The 17,339-nt window shown below is 42.2% G+C and overlaps 1 protein-coding gene across 2 annotated transcripts in view; it reads right to left on the reverse strand.

Annotated features, from left to right (window-relative positions):
• Positions 1-10,746: 10,746 nt before the first annotated feature.
• The window catches only part of LOC121581067 (CDK5 and ABL1 enzyme substrate 1-like), a 33,958-nt gene continuing 27,365 nt past the window's right edge, over positions 10,747-17,339 (reverse strand). For both annotated transcript variants that reach the window (XM_041896435.2, XM_041896434.2), the window contains 3 exons: positions 15,528-15,634; positions 14,519-14,726; positions 10,747-12,736 (listed from right to left, as the gene is read on the reverse strand). In XM_041896435.2, the coding sequence (XP_041752369.2) occupies positions 12,596-12,736; positions 14,519-14,726; positions 15,528-15,634 (456 nt within the window). In that variant the 3' untranslated portion in view covers positions 10,747-12,595. The remainder of the gene's footprint in view (positions 12,737-14,518; positions 14,727-15,527; positions 15,635-17,339) is intronic.

Consider the following 17,339-nt stretch of genomic DNA (forward strand, 5'->3'; position numbering starts at 1 on the left):
AAGTACTGAGATATTCTAGGGAGTACAGTAGTTACATTATACTAGGCTTGGTCTGGCTCCACATTTTGCAGTAATGTTTTTGCTTACAGTTAGGGTTGTGCCCAGTTGTCTGTAGTACCTCAGAATGTAGGGTTGAGCCTAGATATTAAAGTAATGTTAATATTGTTATTATGGGCCAACCAAGGGCTCTAGATGTTTGTTACAGACATGCTTGTTGACGATGCTGCACATTGGCACTGAAAATAAGCACAATGTTGTAATATGGTAACCATGTGTTGAATGAAAATCTTTGTTTTTGTACATTTTAATGTGTGGACTGCATTGCAACTCGGTATTGACAGATTGAAATGTGATTTGCAGTAGAATCTCCTATTGGTATTCCGGAACAGGGACACCACTATAGATTTCCATTCGTTTTGGGAAAATAAATCACTAACTAATATCTCATGTGTGCCTTATTTTGAGTAACCTAAATACACTGAACAAAAATGTAAACGCAACATGTAAAGTGTTGGTCCCATGTTTCATGAGCTGAAATAAAATATCCCAGATATTTTCCATACGCACAAAAAAGATTATTTCGCTCAAATTTTGTGCACAGATTTGTTTACATCCCTGTTAGTGATGTACTTTGCCAAAATCATCCATCCACCTGACAGGTGTGGCATATCAAGAAGCTGATGAAACATCATGATCATTACACAGGTGCACCTTGTGCTGGGGACAAAAGGCTACTCTAAAATATGCAGTTTTGTCACACAACACAATGCCACATATGCCTCAAGTTTTGAAGGAGCGTGCAATTGGCATGCTGAGTGCAGGAATGTCCACCAGAGCTGTTGCCAGAGATATGAATGTTCATTTCTCTACCATGTCGTCTTACAGAATTTGGTAGTACATCCAACCGGTCTCACAACCGCATACCACGTGTATGGCGTCGTGTGGGCGAGCGGTTAGCTGATGTCAACGTTGTGAACAGAGTGCCCCATGGTGGTGGTGGGATTATGGTATGGGCAGGCATAAACTACGGACAACAAACACAATTGCATTTTATTGATGGCAATTTGAATGCACACAGATACCGTGACGAGATCCTGAGGCCCGTTGTCATGTCATTCATCCGAATTTCCAGCAACTTCGCACAGCCATTGAAGAGGAGTGGGACAACATTCCACAGGCCACAATCAACAGCCTGATCAATTCCATGAGAAGGAGATGTCGCGCTGCATGAGGCAAATGGTGGTCACACCAGATACTGACTGGTTTTCTGATCCACACCCCTACCTTTTTTTAAAGCCATCTTTGACCTACTGATGCATATCTGTATTCCCAGTCATCTGAAGTCCATAGATTAGGCCTAATTTGTGTATTTCAATTGACTGATTTCCTTATATGAACTGTAACTCAGTAAAATCTTTGAAATTGTTGCATGTTGCGTTTATATGTTTGTTCAGTATACATGTTCAGAAGGAACCGCCTGGTTGATGGTGGTTATGTAAGAAGAGACCACATTGTGGCGCCAGAGACCATAGTGGAGCTAGCTGTATGTTGTCTAAAACTACCTCTCCTGACTGTATTGACTTATTTTTCATCAATCTGTTGGGCTATTGTCGCTGTTATACAATATTTCCTCACTTCAGATGGATGTGGTCTAACTTGGTAGTTTCAATACCTTACATTTACTGCCAATTTGAAGGCTCACGTTTGTTTTTACTGTCTTGTGTTTTTTGTTGTTGTGCTATTTAAAACCAACAACATGAACTTCAAACTTCACCCACAGTGTGTGCACTTCCTCATCGAACATGATATCCTAACAAAAATCGTCTGCAAAACCGTGGAGGACTGACGGTCAGTAACAGTGTCAACTTCCTGTCTGGCCGAGTCTCGCAGCCTTGTTGTCACACGAAATGCCACTTCATAATTTATTCATCCGTTTTCTCTTTCAGTGTTTGGGCTGTTCTTTGAATCTGTCAAAGAGATTAAAATATTAATTTCCCCCTGGTTGGGGCTGTGTAGGGAGCAGGACAGAGGAGGAGAGGGGAACACACGAGGGGAGAACGGGGGAGGAGGAGAAGGGAGGTTCTGGTGTTACGTAAGCCCTGTGTGGCTCACCTCTCCCTGGACTCCGCACCTGACCCAGCTCACACACATCTAAGCCCCAGTACAGCTGAACCCCAGACTGGCTACAGCTTAGCACAGAGGACACCGCTGTCACTGTAGCAGACAATGCTGTTAAATTAATAATATGGCTGTCATGTACAGCTGATTTGCCATTGCTGATATTTCATCAGCTGGTTTTCTCTAGGTTGCAAATCACATACCAGACATTAGGCTTTGCATTAATTTATTTCAATCCTTTATTTGAATAGAGACAGATACACTGAATTATTGAAATTCATTTACACCATGCTTTAGCTTGTTTTGTGAGAATGTGAATAAAGCCGTGAAACAAAGTAATATGTTTATGAACAGCAACCATACAGTATACTGTATCTCTCAGGTGCAAGGTTGCTGTGTCCTGTGGGTATTCAAGTACAACATTTTCCATCCATTCAGTTTGTGGGTAATACCTCCAGATTTACACAGTTATCAAAACGTCATGCCAGGTAAGCCTACATGAAACACAGCCTTTATTTTAAGTGTTTCTAACATCCCTATGGGAAAAATTATCAGAACCGTTTCTCTGTTTGACTGCTAGGTTTTATGACTCATACTGTGGTACTCTGAGGTACACCACTGTTTTCAACAGCACAAAATGGTCACTAAAAGGCAATGTAGAAATGTGGGATGAAAAGGCAGCAGCTCACTTAACTAAAGCAAGTTATGTAAATGTTCTACTGGTACAGAGAGGGATAAGGCTTACTGTACAGTACCAGTTACCATACAAGCTGTAGACATGGTACATTATTACATTCATCAAGTTGAATAGGCTATTAGGGATTTAAAAACACCTCAGAGGAAGTATTTAATGTGAAAGAATGTAGAGAGAAAAGTAATACTGTGAAATCACACATCATTCCTCTCTTTCTGCTATGTGAGGTCACTTTGCTTGACGTGCATTGCCATGACATCTTACGGTCACAATGACATACTGTATACTTACCAAAACCTTTACTCAAGCAACACACATCACATGAGTATAATAAGGGCATACAGAGGACGATCTCCTGCTGTCTCTCGCTAGTTGCCTACCAGGAATCCAAAGCAAATTCTGCAACACCTCCACATCTCTCAAAGCTGGTTCATGAAAGTACACATACAGTGGGGAAAAAATGTATTTAGTCAGCCACCAATTGTGCAAGTTCTCCCACTTAAAAAGATGAAAGAGGCCTGTAATTTTCATCATAGGTACACGTCAACTATGACAGACAAAATGAGAAAAAAAAATCCAGAAAATTCACATTGTAGGATTTTTAATGAATTTATTTGCAAATTATGGTGGAAAATAAGTATTTGGTCAATAACAAAAGTTTCTCAATACTTTGTTATTTACCCTTTGTTGGCAATGACACAGGTCAAACGTTTTCTGTAAGTCTTCACAAGGTTTTCACACACTGTTGCTGGTATTTTGGCCCATTCCTCCATGCAGATCTCCTCTAGAGCAGTGATGTTTTGGGACTGTCGCTGGGCAACACGGACTTTCAACTCCCTACAAAGATTTTCTATGGGGTTGAGATCTGGAAACTGGCTAGGCCACTCCAGGACCTTGAAATGCTTCTTACGAAGCCACTCCTTCGTTGCCCGGGCGGTGTGTTTGGGATCATTGTCATGCTGAAAGACCCAGCCACGTTTCATCTTCAATGCCCTTGCTGATGGAAGGAGGTTTTCACTCAAAATCTCACGATACATGGCCCCATTAATTCTTTCCTTTACACGGATCAGTCGTCCTGGTCCCTTTGCAGAAAAACACCCCCAAAGCATGATGTTTCCACCCCCATGCTTCACAGTAGGTATGGTGTTCTTTGGATGCAACTCAGCATTCTTTGTCCTCCAAACACGACGAGTTGAGTTTTTACCAAAAAGTTATATTTTGGTTTCATCTGACCATATGACATTCTCCCAATCCTCTTCTGGATCATCCAAATGCACTCTAGCAAACTTCAGACGGGCCTGGACATGTACTGGCTTTTGCAGGGGGACACGTCTGGCACTGCAGGATTTGAGTCCCTGGCGGCGTAGTGTGTTACTGATGGTAGGCTTTGTTACTTTGGTCCCAGCTCTCTGCAGGTCATTCACTAGGTCCCCCCGTGTGGTTGTGGGATTTTTGCTCACCGTTCTTGTGATCATTTTGACCCCACGGGGTGAGATCTTGCGTGGAGCCCCAGATCGAGGGAGATTATCAGTGGTCTTGTATGTCTTACATTTCCTAATAATTGCTCCCACAGTTGATTTCTTCAAACCAAGCTGCTTACCTATTGCAGATTCAGTCTTCCCAGCCTGGTGCAGGTCTACAATTTTGTTTCTGGTGTCCTTTGACAGCTCTTTGGTCTTGGCCATAGTGTGTTTGGAGTGTGACTGTTTGAGGTTGTGGACAGGTGTCTTTTATACTGATAACAAGTTCAAACAGGTGCCATTAATACAGGTAACGAGTGGAGGACAGAGGAGCCTCTTAAAGAAGAAGTTACAGGTCTGTGAGAGCCAGAAATCTTGCTTGTTTGTAGGTGACCAAATACTTATTTCCCACCATAATTTGCAAATAAATTGATAAAAAATCCTACAATGTGATTTTCTAAAAAAAAAATTCTCAGTTTGTCTGTCATAGTTGACGTGTACCGATGATGAAAATTACAGGCCTCTCTCATCTTTTTAAGTGGGAGAACTTGCACAATTGGTGGCTGACTAAATACTTTTTTCCCCCACTGTACTTCTTGTCAACACCTAACCCTAACAAGTCATTGAGTTGCCTTATTTGCTGCCAACACTATCCTTGGGGTTCAAATTCAGGCCACTGGCTGTATTTTCCACTTGAGACACTGGACTGAATCACTTTAAAGGGTCCGTTAATAAGTAAGGTGAGAGAGGCATTTAATGCACTGTTGTTTTGAGACACTGGTTATCTGTTACTGCCGGGCTCAGTTGACGGCAAAATAGACTGAGTGGTAAAAAAAAAAAAAGTAATTTAGCAGAAGCTCTTATCCAGAGCAATTTAAAGGAGCAATTAGGGTTAAGTGCTTTGCTGAAGGGCACAGACAGATTTTTCACCTAGTGGGCTCAGAGATTCAAGCCAGCAACCTTTCGGTTACTGGCCCAACACTCTTACCTGCTAGGCTACCTGCCGCCCAGTGGTACTAGAGAATCATCTCAGACATGCGGAGGCTGCCTGGGGCCTGTTCAGGGAGATGTAAAGTTACAGAACGTTTACATAGAAATGTATTTGTAGACTATATAAAATAATGTCTGTCAGATAGATAGGAAATCATTTCAGCTCTATTCATTCTGTCTATCTGTAACATTCAGAACATTTCACATCACTAATTGAATACGTCCCTGTGTGCCCCACTCCCCGCTGACCAGACAAACAGCCAACCAGGGAGTCCCTCTCCCACTGACATCCACAACACGCCACAAAGCACCCACCATTCAGTTCCCACCATTCCCTTCCTTGTTTACAAACGTGGTGGGCCCAGCAGCGACCAGGGTCTGACCTGGGGTGAAAAGCCCTTAGTCACTGCATCACACAGCATCAGGAGGAGGTAGGAAAGGCCTGGGGGGCAAACTGCCGTTTCAGCCAAATGTTGTTATTTTAAAAAGAGGGAAGGGCAATAGACTAGGCCAGGGGGCTTTCCCCCCAAACGATGGAACACATATTTGGTACAATGGAGGTGGCTGACATGTGAGCTGACCCCAGGGAGAGCAGTCAATAGCCCCCTTTATGAGGCGCTGAGAGGGGTATTAGGGGTATCAATGGAGAGGACTAAGCCATGTGGCCGTGGCCAGGCCTGGAACTGTTTGTTTTGATGGCAGCAAGAGACTGGGACTGGCGTGACCGCCCGCCTTGTTTACCTTGGATATGTGTTCCCTCCCTTTCTCTATCTCGCTCACTCTCTCCCTCCCGTTCGCTCTATTTTCCTTTTCCCCCTCCCCATGAGAAACTTTCCTCTCAGATTGCATCAGAGCCACAGCCGGGCACAACAAAATGATCACTGAGCTCAATGTAGGACAGAGCCAGGCACTCACTAGCACTGGCAGGCCTTCTTATGCAGTGTTCACTTGCTAGTCTGAAATTTCCGACTTGATAACTGGTTGAACCCGGCACGTGTATAACCACAGAGTTTCTAAACCCAGAAGCGCAACAACGCAAGACTTCCCGGGAACACTTACGAAGCAGACCAGGCCAGGGTTTGGGGTTTGAGAAGTCAATGAGAGATGTGAAAAATTATTCCTTAGTTGTTAATTTTCTCGAAATCTAAAGGCACAACCTAGATTCCAGCCAATGTCTTAACATGTTGAACATGTTATTACTCCAACTTCATAAAACTACTTTATATCGAAGGAGTACCTGTGATTTGACGGCCTGCATATGCATAGTTCGGTGCGAGATGACCGTTAGACCCGATGACGTGTTTCTATGCATGAACTTAGATAGCCAACGTCGCCATCACCTAAAAGCCTGATCGGGGATTTCTATTGGCCTATCTTCATACTGTACTGTCTTTGGTATAACTACATCCACTTAGCATGTCGGACATTTCAGAGTTGCCTAGTTCCGACTAGCACGTGAACGCGGCATTAGTCACACTGACTTGGAGTATTTTTGTTGATGCTCTACAGCCAAGGGATATGTGGGATATACAGTTGAAGTTGGAAGTTTACATACACCTTAGCCAAATACATTTAAACTCAGTTTTTCACAATTCCTGACATTTAATCCTAGTAAAAATGCCCTGTTTTAGGTCCGTTAGGATCACCACTTTATTTTATGTGAAATGTCAGAATAATAGTAGAGAGAATGATTTATTTCAGCTTTTATTTCTTTCATCACATTCCCAGTGGGTCAGAAGTTTACATAGACTCAATTAGTATTTGGTAGCATTGCCTTTAAATTGTTTAACTTGGATCAAACGTTTCGGGTAGCCTTCCATAAGCTTCCCACAATAAATTGGGTGAATTTTGGCCCATTCCTCCTGAGACAGCTGGTGTAACTGAGTCAGGTTTGTAGGCCTCCTTGCTCGCACACACTTTTTCAGTTCTGCCCACACATTTTCTATAGGATTGAGGTCAGGGCTTTGTGATGGCCACTCCAATACCTTGACTTTATTGTCCTTAAGCCATTTTGCCACAACTTTGGAAGTATGCTTGGGGTCATTGTCCATTTGGAAGACCCATTTGCGACCAAGCTTTAACTTCCTGACTGATGTCTTGAGATGTTGCTTCAATATATCCACATAATTTTCCTTCCTCATGATGCCATCTATTTTGTGAAGTGCACCAGTCCCTCCTGCAGCAAAGCACCCCCACAGCATGATGCTGCCACCCCCGTGCTTCACGGTTGGGATGGTGTTCTTCGGCTTGCAAGCAACCCCATTTATCCTCCAAACATAACGATGGTCATTATGGCCAAACAGTTATATTTCTGTTTAATCAGACCAGAGGACATTTCTCCAAAAAGTACGATCTTTGTCCCCATGTGCAGTTGCAAACTGTAGTCTGGCTTTTCTATGGCGGTTTTGGAGCAGTGGCTTCTTCCATGCAGAGTGGCCTTTCAGGTTATGTCGATATAGGACTCGTTTTACTGTGGATATAGATACTTTTGTACCCGTTTCCTCCAGCATCTTCACAAGGTCCTTTGCTGTTGTTCTGGGATTGATTTGCACTTTTCGCACCAAAATACATTCATCTGTAGGAGACAGAACGTGTCTCCTTCCTGAACGGTATGACGGCTGCGTGGTCCCATGGTGTTTATACATGCATACTACTGTTTGTACAGATGAACGTGGTACCTTCAGGCGTTTGAAAATTGCTCCCAAGGATGAACCAGACTTGTGGAGGTCTACAATTTTCTTCTGAGGTCTTGGCTGATTTCTTTAGATTTTCCCATGATGTCAAGCAAAGAGGCACTGAGTTTGAAGGTAGGCCTTGAAATACATCCACAGGTACACCTTCAATTGACTCAAATTATGTCAATTAGCCTATCAGAAGCTTCTAGAGCCATGACATCATTTTCTGGAATTTTCCAAGCTGTTTAAAAGGCACAGTCAACTTAGTGTATGTAAACTTCTGACCCACTGGAATTGTGATACAGTGAATGATCAGTGAAATAATCTGTCTGTAAACAATTGTTGGAAAAATTACTTGTCATGCACAAAGTAATGTCCTAACCGACTTGCCAAAACTATAGTTTGTTAACAAGAAATTTGTGGAGTGGTTGAAAAACGAGTTTTAATGACTCCAACCTAAGTGTATGTAAACCTCCGACTTCAACTGTACTTTAATATTCATTGTCTAATTCACAACTTATTCATAGTATCCCCTTGTAGGTGACAGACTCAATGTCACAGTGCAGATGTGTAATGTGTTTTAACACTTGGGGCTAAGCCTCCTTACTTAAGTTGTCAAGGGGGAAGGATTTAATGAGAAACATGCACTGCCTTATCATGCATGTTTGAATTGTAATAGATGATATTGGTTCTCTGCAATAAATATTAAGAGTGGAACCAGATGATATCTTATGTTATGGCAGTAAATCAATTCACCAACATCAGCAGCCAGCAGAATATAGTAACACAAAATGAAGAGAAACCAATCACATTTCAGGAATCTTGTTTTTATTGAACAAGCAAGGCAGTAAATTTACAAACATACAAACGTGTATTTTGGTGTTGTTGACCATGAGCTTTCTGCCAAAGCGTAAAAGTGTGTTCAACAGTGTTCAAAAGACAAAACAATTTTGACTGATAAAATAAACAATTTTCTATTTTTCAAGATAAAATCTTGGTAACACTGCTATGATGTCACAACAATAGCATTAGCATACTCCGAGTCAGTATTCATGTCATAAGAAGGAATTCCTCTCGACCACGCCCACAAATTGTGGAAACCAAACATTCTTTCCTATTGACCCCCATTGTAAAAGAGCCAACTTTGTCGTCGATTTTTTGTTATACAGAAATAACAAACATGCCGAAAAGCTGCTGTGTTGTTCAATCAAATCAAATCAAATTGTATTGGTCGCGTACACATATTTTGCAGATGTTATCGCGGGTGTAGCGAAACTTATGTACAGTGCATTTGGAAAGTATTCAGAGCCCTTGGACTTTTTCCACATTTTGTTACGTTACAGCCTTATTCTAAAACAGATTAAATAAATTAAAAAAACTCAATCTATACACAATACCCCATAATGACAAAGTGAAAAACGTTATTTTATAAATGTTTGCAAATTTATAAAAAAAAAACTAAAACAGAAATACGTTATTTACATAAGAATTCAGACCCTTTGCTATGCGACTTGAAATCGATCTCAGGTGCATCCTATTTCCATTGATCATCCTTGAGATGTTTCTACAACTTGACTGGAGTCCACCTGTTGTAAATTCAATTGATTGGACATGATTTGGAAAGGCATACACCTGTCTATATAAGGTCCCACAGTTGACAGTGCATGTCAGAGCAAAAACCAAGCCATGAGGTCGAAGGAATTTTCCGTAGAGCTCAGAGACAGGATTGTGTCGAGGCACAGATCTGGGGAAGCGTACCAAAACATTTCTGCAGCATTGAAGGTCCCGAAGAACACAGTAGCCTCCATCATTCTTAAAAAGAAGAAGTTTGGAACCACCAAGACTCTTCCTAGAGCTGGCCGCACTGCCAAACTGAGCAATTGGGGGAGAAGGGCCTTGGTCAGGGAGGTTACCCAGAACCTGATGGTCACTCTGACAGAGCTCTAGAGTTCCTCTGTGGAGATGGGAGAACCTTCCAGAAGGACAACCATCTCTGCAGCACTCCACCAATCAGGCCTTTATGGTAGAGTGGCCAGACGGAAGCCACTCCTCAGTAAAAGGCACATGACAGCCCTCTTGGAGTTTGCCAAAAGGCACCTCAAGACTCTCAGGCCATGAGCAACAAGATTATCTGGTCTGATGAAACCAAGAATGAACTCTTTGGCCTGAATGCCAAGCGTCACGTCTGGAGGAAACCTGGCACCATACCTATGGTGAAGCATGGTGGTGGCAGCATCATGCTGTGGGGATGTTTTTCAGCGGCAGGGACTGGGAGACTAGTCAGGATTGAGGGAAAGATTAACTGAGAAAAGTACAGAGATCCTTGATGAAAACCTGCTCCAGAGCGCTCAGAACCGCAGACTGGAGCGAAGGTTCACCTTCCAACAGTACAACGACCCTAAGCACACAGCCAAGACAATGCAGGAGTGGCTTCGGGACATGTCTCTGAATGTCCTTGAGTGGCCCAGCCAGAGCCCGGACTTGAACCCGATCGAACATCTCTGGAGAGACCTGAAGATAGCTGTGCAGCAACGCTCCCCATCCAACCTGACAGAGCTTGAGAGGATCTGCAGAGAAGAATGGGAGAAACTCCCCAAACACAGGTGTGCCAAGCTTGTAGCATCATAACCAAGAAGACTTGAGGATGTAATCGCTGCCAAAGGTGCTTCAACGAAGTACTGAGTAAAGGGTCTGAATACTTATGTAAATTAGATAAACATTTCTAAAAACCTGTTTTTGCTTTGTCATTATGGGGTATTGTGTGTAGATTGCTGAGGGGGAAAAAAACAATTTCATCAATTTTAGAATACGGCTGTAACGTAACAAAATTTGTAAAAAGTGGAGGGGTCTGAATACTTTCCAAATGCACTGTACATGCTTATGTACATGTAACCAGGTAAAAAATCCTGACATACAGTTCGCAATGCACCCACGTAGGGAAATCGAGCCTGCGAGAAGAGCCCTGTGGCTTCAGACTATTCGGTGTGGAAGAGTGGGAAATTGTGGGAACCCAGTGTCCAAGTAGGCTACACGTAACTATTTGTTTGGAAAACATTTCATCACAGGTAAGACATTTAACTAATTTAGTACAGTCCGTTTGGAACTCCACTCACTACTTGTAGCTTTATAGTCCGTTTGTTTGTGTTGTTGGTCTTGGCTAGCTTAATGTTCTGGTTGGTAGCTAGCTAGCACTCACGTGGCTAACGTTAGCGCCGTCATGAAAAGGGGCATGAGGGAAGCACTACAATATTACGATTTTCTAAGTAGTGAACGCTTCGGAGCAGGCAAAGTTGAAAAGTAATCCTTAGACATGTTTTATTTTTCTTAAATGTCATTTTGTAATTGACTAAAACAAGCAGACAACAAGAAAATAGTGTTTGAAAAAGGTCAAGTTTTTTGCTGTGAGCCAAGGTAACCACAGGTTGTTTTCTCTACAGGCGGGCAGGGCCACAACATTCTATGTAATACCGACTGGGACTATAACATAACATTCCAAAGGGGACCTTCGAACTGGAACCACTCATCATAAATGATAGATGGCACAATCATATTGTGACTATGACAAATTGATCACCTGCCATATCAAACACTTAGTCTGGTCAAGACAGATATTGTGATTATGATGCTAATTCAAGTTCAGTTTCAATATCAGTGCTGTATCATTGGTAACATCATGCCCTACTTCCAATACCTTTCCACCCACTCCAGTAAAGCACTAGAAACGTGCCGATAATACACTCTAACGTAGAGCACAGGAGACTACACACTGATTGATAAGAGTGGGCCCATTCACATAAAGTAAACTCAACTTGATCAGAATTAGTTTGTTTCAAAACCCTCACCCAGCAAGAGTCTCTGAAAATGGCCTCCATCCATGTCTGCAATATTCAAAAAGTGCACTTCTAGTGAGGAGAGACTCAAAAACGTTTTTCAAAAAGATAACAGTCCTGTCAAAATCGGCCACACGACAGGTTTGCTTCGTTCTTCATGACAATCATAAGGCAACCAAAACATGCCGAGCAAGGATAAAATAAAATAAAAATGGTTATGAACAACTTTAGCCAACTTTTAGCTACCAAGTTCAATTTAGGAACGAGGGACCAAGGAAATCCATGATCTCTCTTTCAAAAAATTATTAGTGAAAACTTTTAGTCACAAAGCAGTTGTTTGCCTTCACAAGAAAAAGTTTTAATCCACCGATTCTAACAAAAATGCTCTTTTGCGGCAGTAATTTGCAACCCTCTTTAACCAGAAAGTTGACATGAAACCTCACAGAAAAAAAGAAAAGCAGAGGATTTAAAAAGAGATTGAGAAACAAACAAACTCTAAAAATAATCAACAAAGTGGAAGATCGGATACTCCCTTTCATAAGTTTTTGAAGGTGTAAATAGTGTTGAAGAATGTAGAAGTAAAGGTCTGAGAAGAATGTCGAAGTAAGAATACGTGTATGGTAATACAAGTCTCGATCTGAAAATATACATATGAATGTGGCAGTAGAGTGTAGTAGAGATCCAACACCATGGTCCATGATGGATCTCCAGGCTGCAGGGAGAAGACCTGGTTGTGGTACTCTGAGGTGGGGAGTCCAGCAGGGTTGGTCTCCTGGTTCTGGATCAGGAGGGCGTGGTGTGAGTACTCCTCCTGATGGATCACTAATGCTAGGAGGTCTGGACGAGGCGTCTGTAGTGGGGCATTACCTCGTGCTCGGGCAGGTGCAGGTTGAACTCCAGGGCCACCAGCACAGGGAACTCAAAGGCTATCAGCTCCCTCCTGTTCACACGAAACCTCTCCTCCAGTTTCTACACATCAGGAAAAAAAGGGAGACGAGAGATGTACTAACTAACCCACTTTATTACGTCCTATATTCTGTAATATACACTGAGTGTACAAACCATTATGAACACCTTCCTAATATTGAGTTGCGACCCCCCTCCCCTACCCCCTTTGCCCTCAGATTAGCCTCAATTCGTCGGGGCATGGACGCTACAAGGTGTCAAAAGCGTTCACAGGATTGCTGGCCCATGTTGACTCCAATGCTTCCCACAGTTGTATCAAGTTGGCTGGATGTCCTTTGGGTGGTGGACCAATCTTGATACACAAGGGAAACTGTTGAGTGTGAAAAACCCAGCAATGTTGCAGTTCTTGACACAAACCGGTGCGCCTGGCAATTATACCCCGTTCAAAGGCACTTAAATCGTTTGTCTTGCCAATTCACCCTCTGAATGACACACATACACAATCCATGTCTCAACTGTCTCAAGGCTTAAAAATCCTTCTTTAACCTGTCTCCTCCCCTTCATCTACACTGATTGAAGTGGATTTAACAAGTGACATCAATAAGAGATCATACAGTGCCGTGAAAAAGTATTTGCCCCCTTTCTAATTTTCTATACTTTTGCATATTTGTGATACTGAATTATCAGATCTTCAACCAAAACCTAATATTACATAAAGGGAACCTGAGTGAACAAATAACACATCAATTACATACTTACTTCATAAACAAAGTGATGCAACACCCAGTGCCCCTGTGTGAAAGGTAATTGCCCCCTTACACTCAATAACTCGTTGTGCCACCTTTAGCTGCAATGACTCCAACCAAACGCTTCCTGTAGTTGTAAATCAGTCTCTCACGTCAATGTGGAGGAATTTTGGCCCACTCTTCCATGCAGAACTGCTGTAACTCAGCAACGACATTTGTGGATTTTCAAGCATGACCTGCTCGTTTCAAGTCCTGCCACAACATCTCAATTGGGATTAGGTCTGGACTTTGACTAGGCCAATCCAAAACTTCAGATTTGTTGCTTTTGGTAGTGTGATGGTACGCACTTCTGTACGCAAGAATGTGCCAAAATTCCTCGACAGCGATGTGAGAGACTGATCAACAACTACAGGAAGCGTTTGTTTGCAGTCATTGCAGCTAAAGGGGCACAACCAGTTATTGAGTGTAAGGGGGCAATTACTTTTTCACACAGGGAAATTGGGTGTTGTATAACTTTGTTAATTAAATAAATAAAATAAGTATCAAATTGTTGTTATTGTTATTTGTAAACTCAGGTTCCATTTAGCTAATATTAGGTTTTGGTTGAAGATCTGACAACATTCTGTATCAAAAATATGCAAAAATAGAGAAAATCAGAAAGGGGGCAAATGCTTTTTCACGACACTGTAGCTTTCACCTGGTCAGTCTCATGGAAAGAGCCGGTGTTCATAATTTTTTGTAAACAGTGTAAAAATATTATTTTGTCTATGATCCCTATGCTAGCCATTTTGCTATCTGTCATGTGGTGCTTTTCTCTCACGCAGATAAATGCAGATTCTACACAGACTACATCCGATATTTATAATGCTTGGAAAAGGATCACATCAATATTATATAATGATCCTATCATCAGATCTTTATAATGTCTCAAAAAGTGTGGAACTTCAAAGGAACCACGTCTAAGAAATTCATATGATATAACAATCCTGTATTCTGTGCAGAATCGCTGTTTGTCGGCGTGACAGGAAAGCACCCATGGTTTCCACGAGGCTGCTCAGAGCCGAAGCCAAGTGCACTAAGAGATGAGGACGACACTTACGTCTATGAGCTGCTTGACCTCGTGCTTCTTGAGGTCTCCGCCGATCTTTGCGGCGAGCAGGATGCAGGCGCCGGCACAGAGTTTGCGGTTCTGCTTGTTGAGTTTCCCCTGGAGGACCAGCTTCTCAAAGTAGACGAAGGCCATGGCTACGGTGGGTTCCTCATAGCCACACTCCTCCTGGGCCAACTTACGGATCTCTCTCTTCAGACTGGTGAAGGGAGGGGGTGGAAGGTGGTGAAGGCAGGGCGATAACAGACAAATGCAAAGAGGTCAATGCAACAACAACAAAAAAGAACCCAAAAGTACCATAGTGTGCCCAATGTCTGTCAGGAACTATTGTTGATACGATTAACCACAAGGGGTTAAATAAGGCTGACACAAAATGATCATTTCAACAACATACTCAAATGTACACTACCGATCAAAAGTTTTAGAACACCTACTCATTCAAGGGATTTTCTTAAATGTTACTATTTTCTACATTGTAGAATAATAGTGAAGACATCAAAACTATGAAATAACACATACGGAATCATGTAGTAACCAAAAAAGTGTTACACAAATCAAAATATATTTTATATTTGAGATTCTTCAAATAGCCACCCTTTGCCTTGATGACAGCTTTGCACACTCTTGGAATTCTCTCAACCAGCTTCATGAGGTAGTCACCTGGAATGCATTTCAATTAACAGGTGTGCCTTCTTAAAAGTTAATTTGTGGAATTTATTTCCTTCGTTTGAGCCAATCAGTTGGGTTGTGACAAGGTAGGGGGGGTATACAGAAGATAGCCCTATTTGGTAAAAGACCAAGTCCAATGGAAGAACAGCTCAAATAAGCAAAGAGAAACAACAGTCCATCATTACTTTAAGACATGAAGGTCAGTCAATACGGTTTTGATGTCTTCACTATTATTCTACAATGTAGAAAATAGTCAAAATAAAGAAAAACCCTTGAATGAGTGTTCTAAAACTTTTGACCTGTAGTGTATGTTTCGCATAGACGTCCCTACCTCCTGACTTTGCTGAGGGTCAGCCGTATGTGGGGGAACTTCTCCTTGAATGTCTCGTTCATGTCCTTCTTGAGGTCAGAAGGCTTGACGTACTCTATGACTGTAGTCTGAAAGGGAGATGAAAGTATTGGTGTCAGACAGACAGGCTCTGATGTTAAGCTCTGTTGTTGGCAAAATTGTGCAAGTGTTACGTTATTGTATAAGTGGAAGAGGACACAGAGAGGCATCAATCTCACTATGGAAGGTGATGTGACCTTTAGATTCAGTGTTAGGTTCCATTTGGTCATTGAGGAGGTGGTTGAGTATCAGCGACGGAGCATGAGATATTGGAGTCAGGCAGAGGAGGCTGGTGGGAGGAGCATTTGGAATTGAATTAATGGAACGAAGTGAAACGTGGATTCCATATGTTTGATACCGTTCCATTCATTCCGTTCCAGCCATTACAATGAGCCCTTCCTCCTATTGCTCCTCCCACCAGCCTCCTCTGGAGTCAGGTGACATCGGGTGGCACGACATACACGTTCCACGATAAAACAGAATCATATTCTAGAACGTTTACGACGCTTTACATTTCCAAGCTCTGTATGTTCGGTTGATGTACTTTAACTGAGCCATTTAATTTTATTTCAGGTCAGAGGCTCATACCTGTTATCTAGGAAGATAGAAGGAGCACTGAAGTTGACCCACTGAATCTAGGTATGTGATAAGAGAGCAATAATCCAAACAGCATATTGCCCAAGTTGGCTCATGGCAAGTCATTTGCTTTGTTCAAACAACTTTATCAAACTAGTATTTGTAACTTGGTATTTTTGGTCCTGGATAGCATTCCTCCATGCAGCTCCATATCTGAATTCAAAATATACCAAACTATTTGTACCAACCAAAATATTTCTAAGTATACTTTGACTACTGCAGCAAATCTGTGGCTACTGTGGGCCCTGGGAAACCTAGAGAGCGCATTTCTAAACGAAAGGAATGTCATTTATAGATATATCCTTGATCGCAAAGGAAACTAAATGTACTAAATTGATTTCTATCCCATGCTACAGTTAGTAGCAGAACTTGAAAGATCAGTTCAAGAAAGATAAAAGGCATGGGTACTTAGATTAGCACAGTGACTGATCGTGCAGTGAAACGTTCAGCAAGTGTAAACACAATAGCTATTGTTGTAAGGCGCTGGGGTTTCGCAATGGGAGGAAAATAAGAAACAAAAAGCCTTAACTGAATACTTCACGTCTGGTCTGTGTATTCTACCAGCCCAGATAACATCAACAGAGCCAACTGAGAAATGAACTGGGAGTCGGTTGTTGTTGCTTTTATATGAACACATAACTAGCGTTCCCTTGCCAAGTTCAAGACATGGGAAAGTGATTAAGTAACAGTGTGGTATGGCCACAGGAAAAGGAGTGGACCGGATAAACCACACTAGAGGTGAGAGTCTGAAATGGCACCCTATTCCATACTTAGTGCACTACTTTTGACCATCTCCCTATGGGCCCTGGTCAAAAGTAGTGCACTATACAGGGAATAGGGTGCCATTTCTAACACACCCTAGCTGTTAAAGCGCTACTGTATAGAGAGACAGGGAGTGTATTCACACACCTGAACCAGGGATTGGGCCAATTACCTTTCTGATTAGAATGGTCAGACAGACTCTTTGGACTTACAGTGAGTTCAGTTGATACAGTATGAGGCAGAGCCACCCGCAAACGTGTGGCAAGCTGGCATTTGCCCGAGGACTTTTCAAAAAAATAAAAAGTGTAATAAAGAATATTGACGCAAAAGCGTTCAAATGAGGGACAAAGTACTGTT

This window comes from Coregonus clupeaformis, chromosome 14 (genome assembly GCF_020615455.1).
Source record: "Coregonus clupeaformis isolate EN_2021a chromosome 14, ASM2061545v1, whole genome shotgun sequence".
Lineage (NCBI taxonomy): Eukaryota > Metazoa > Chordata > Actinopteri > Salmoniformes > Salmonidae > Coregonus > Coregonus clupeaformis.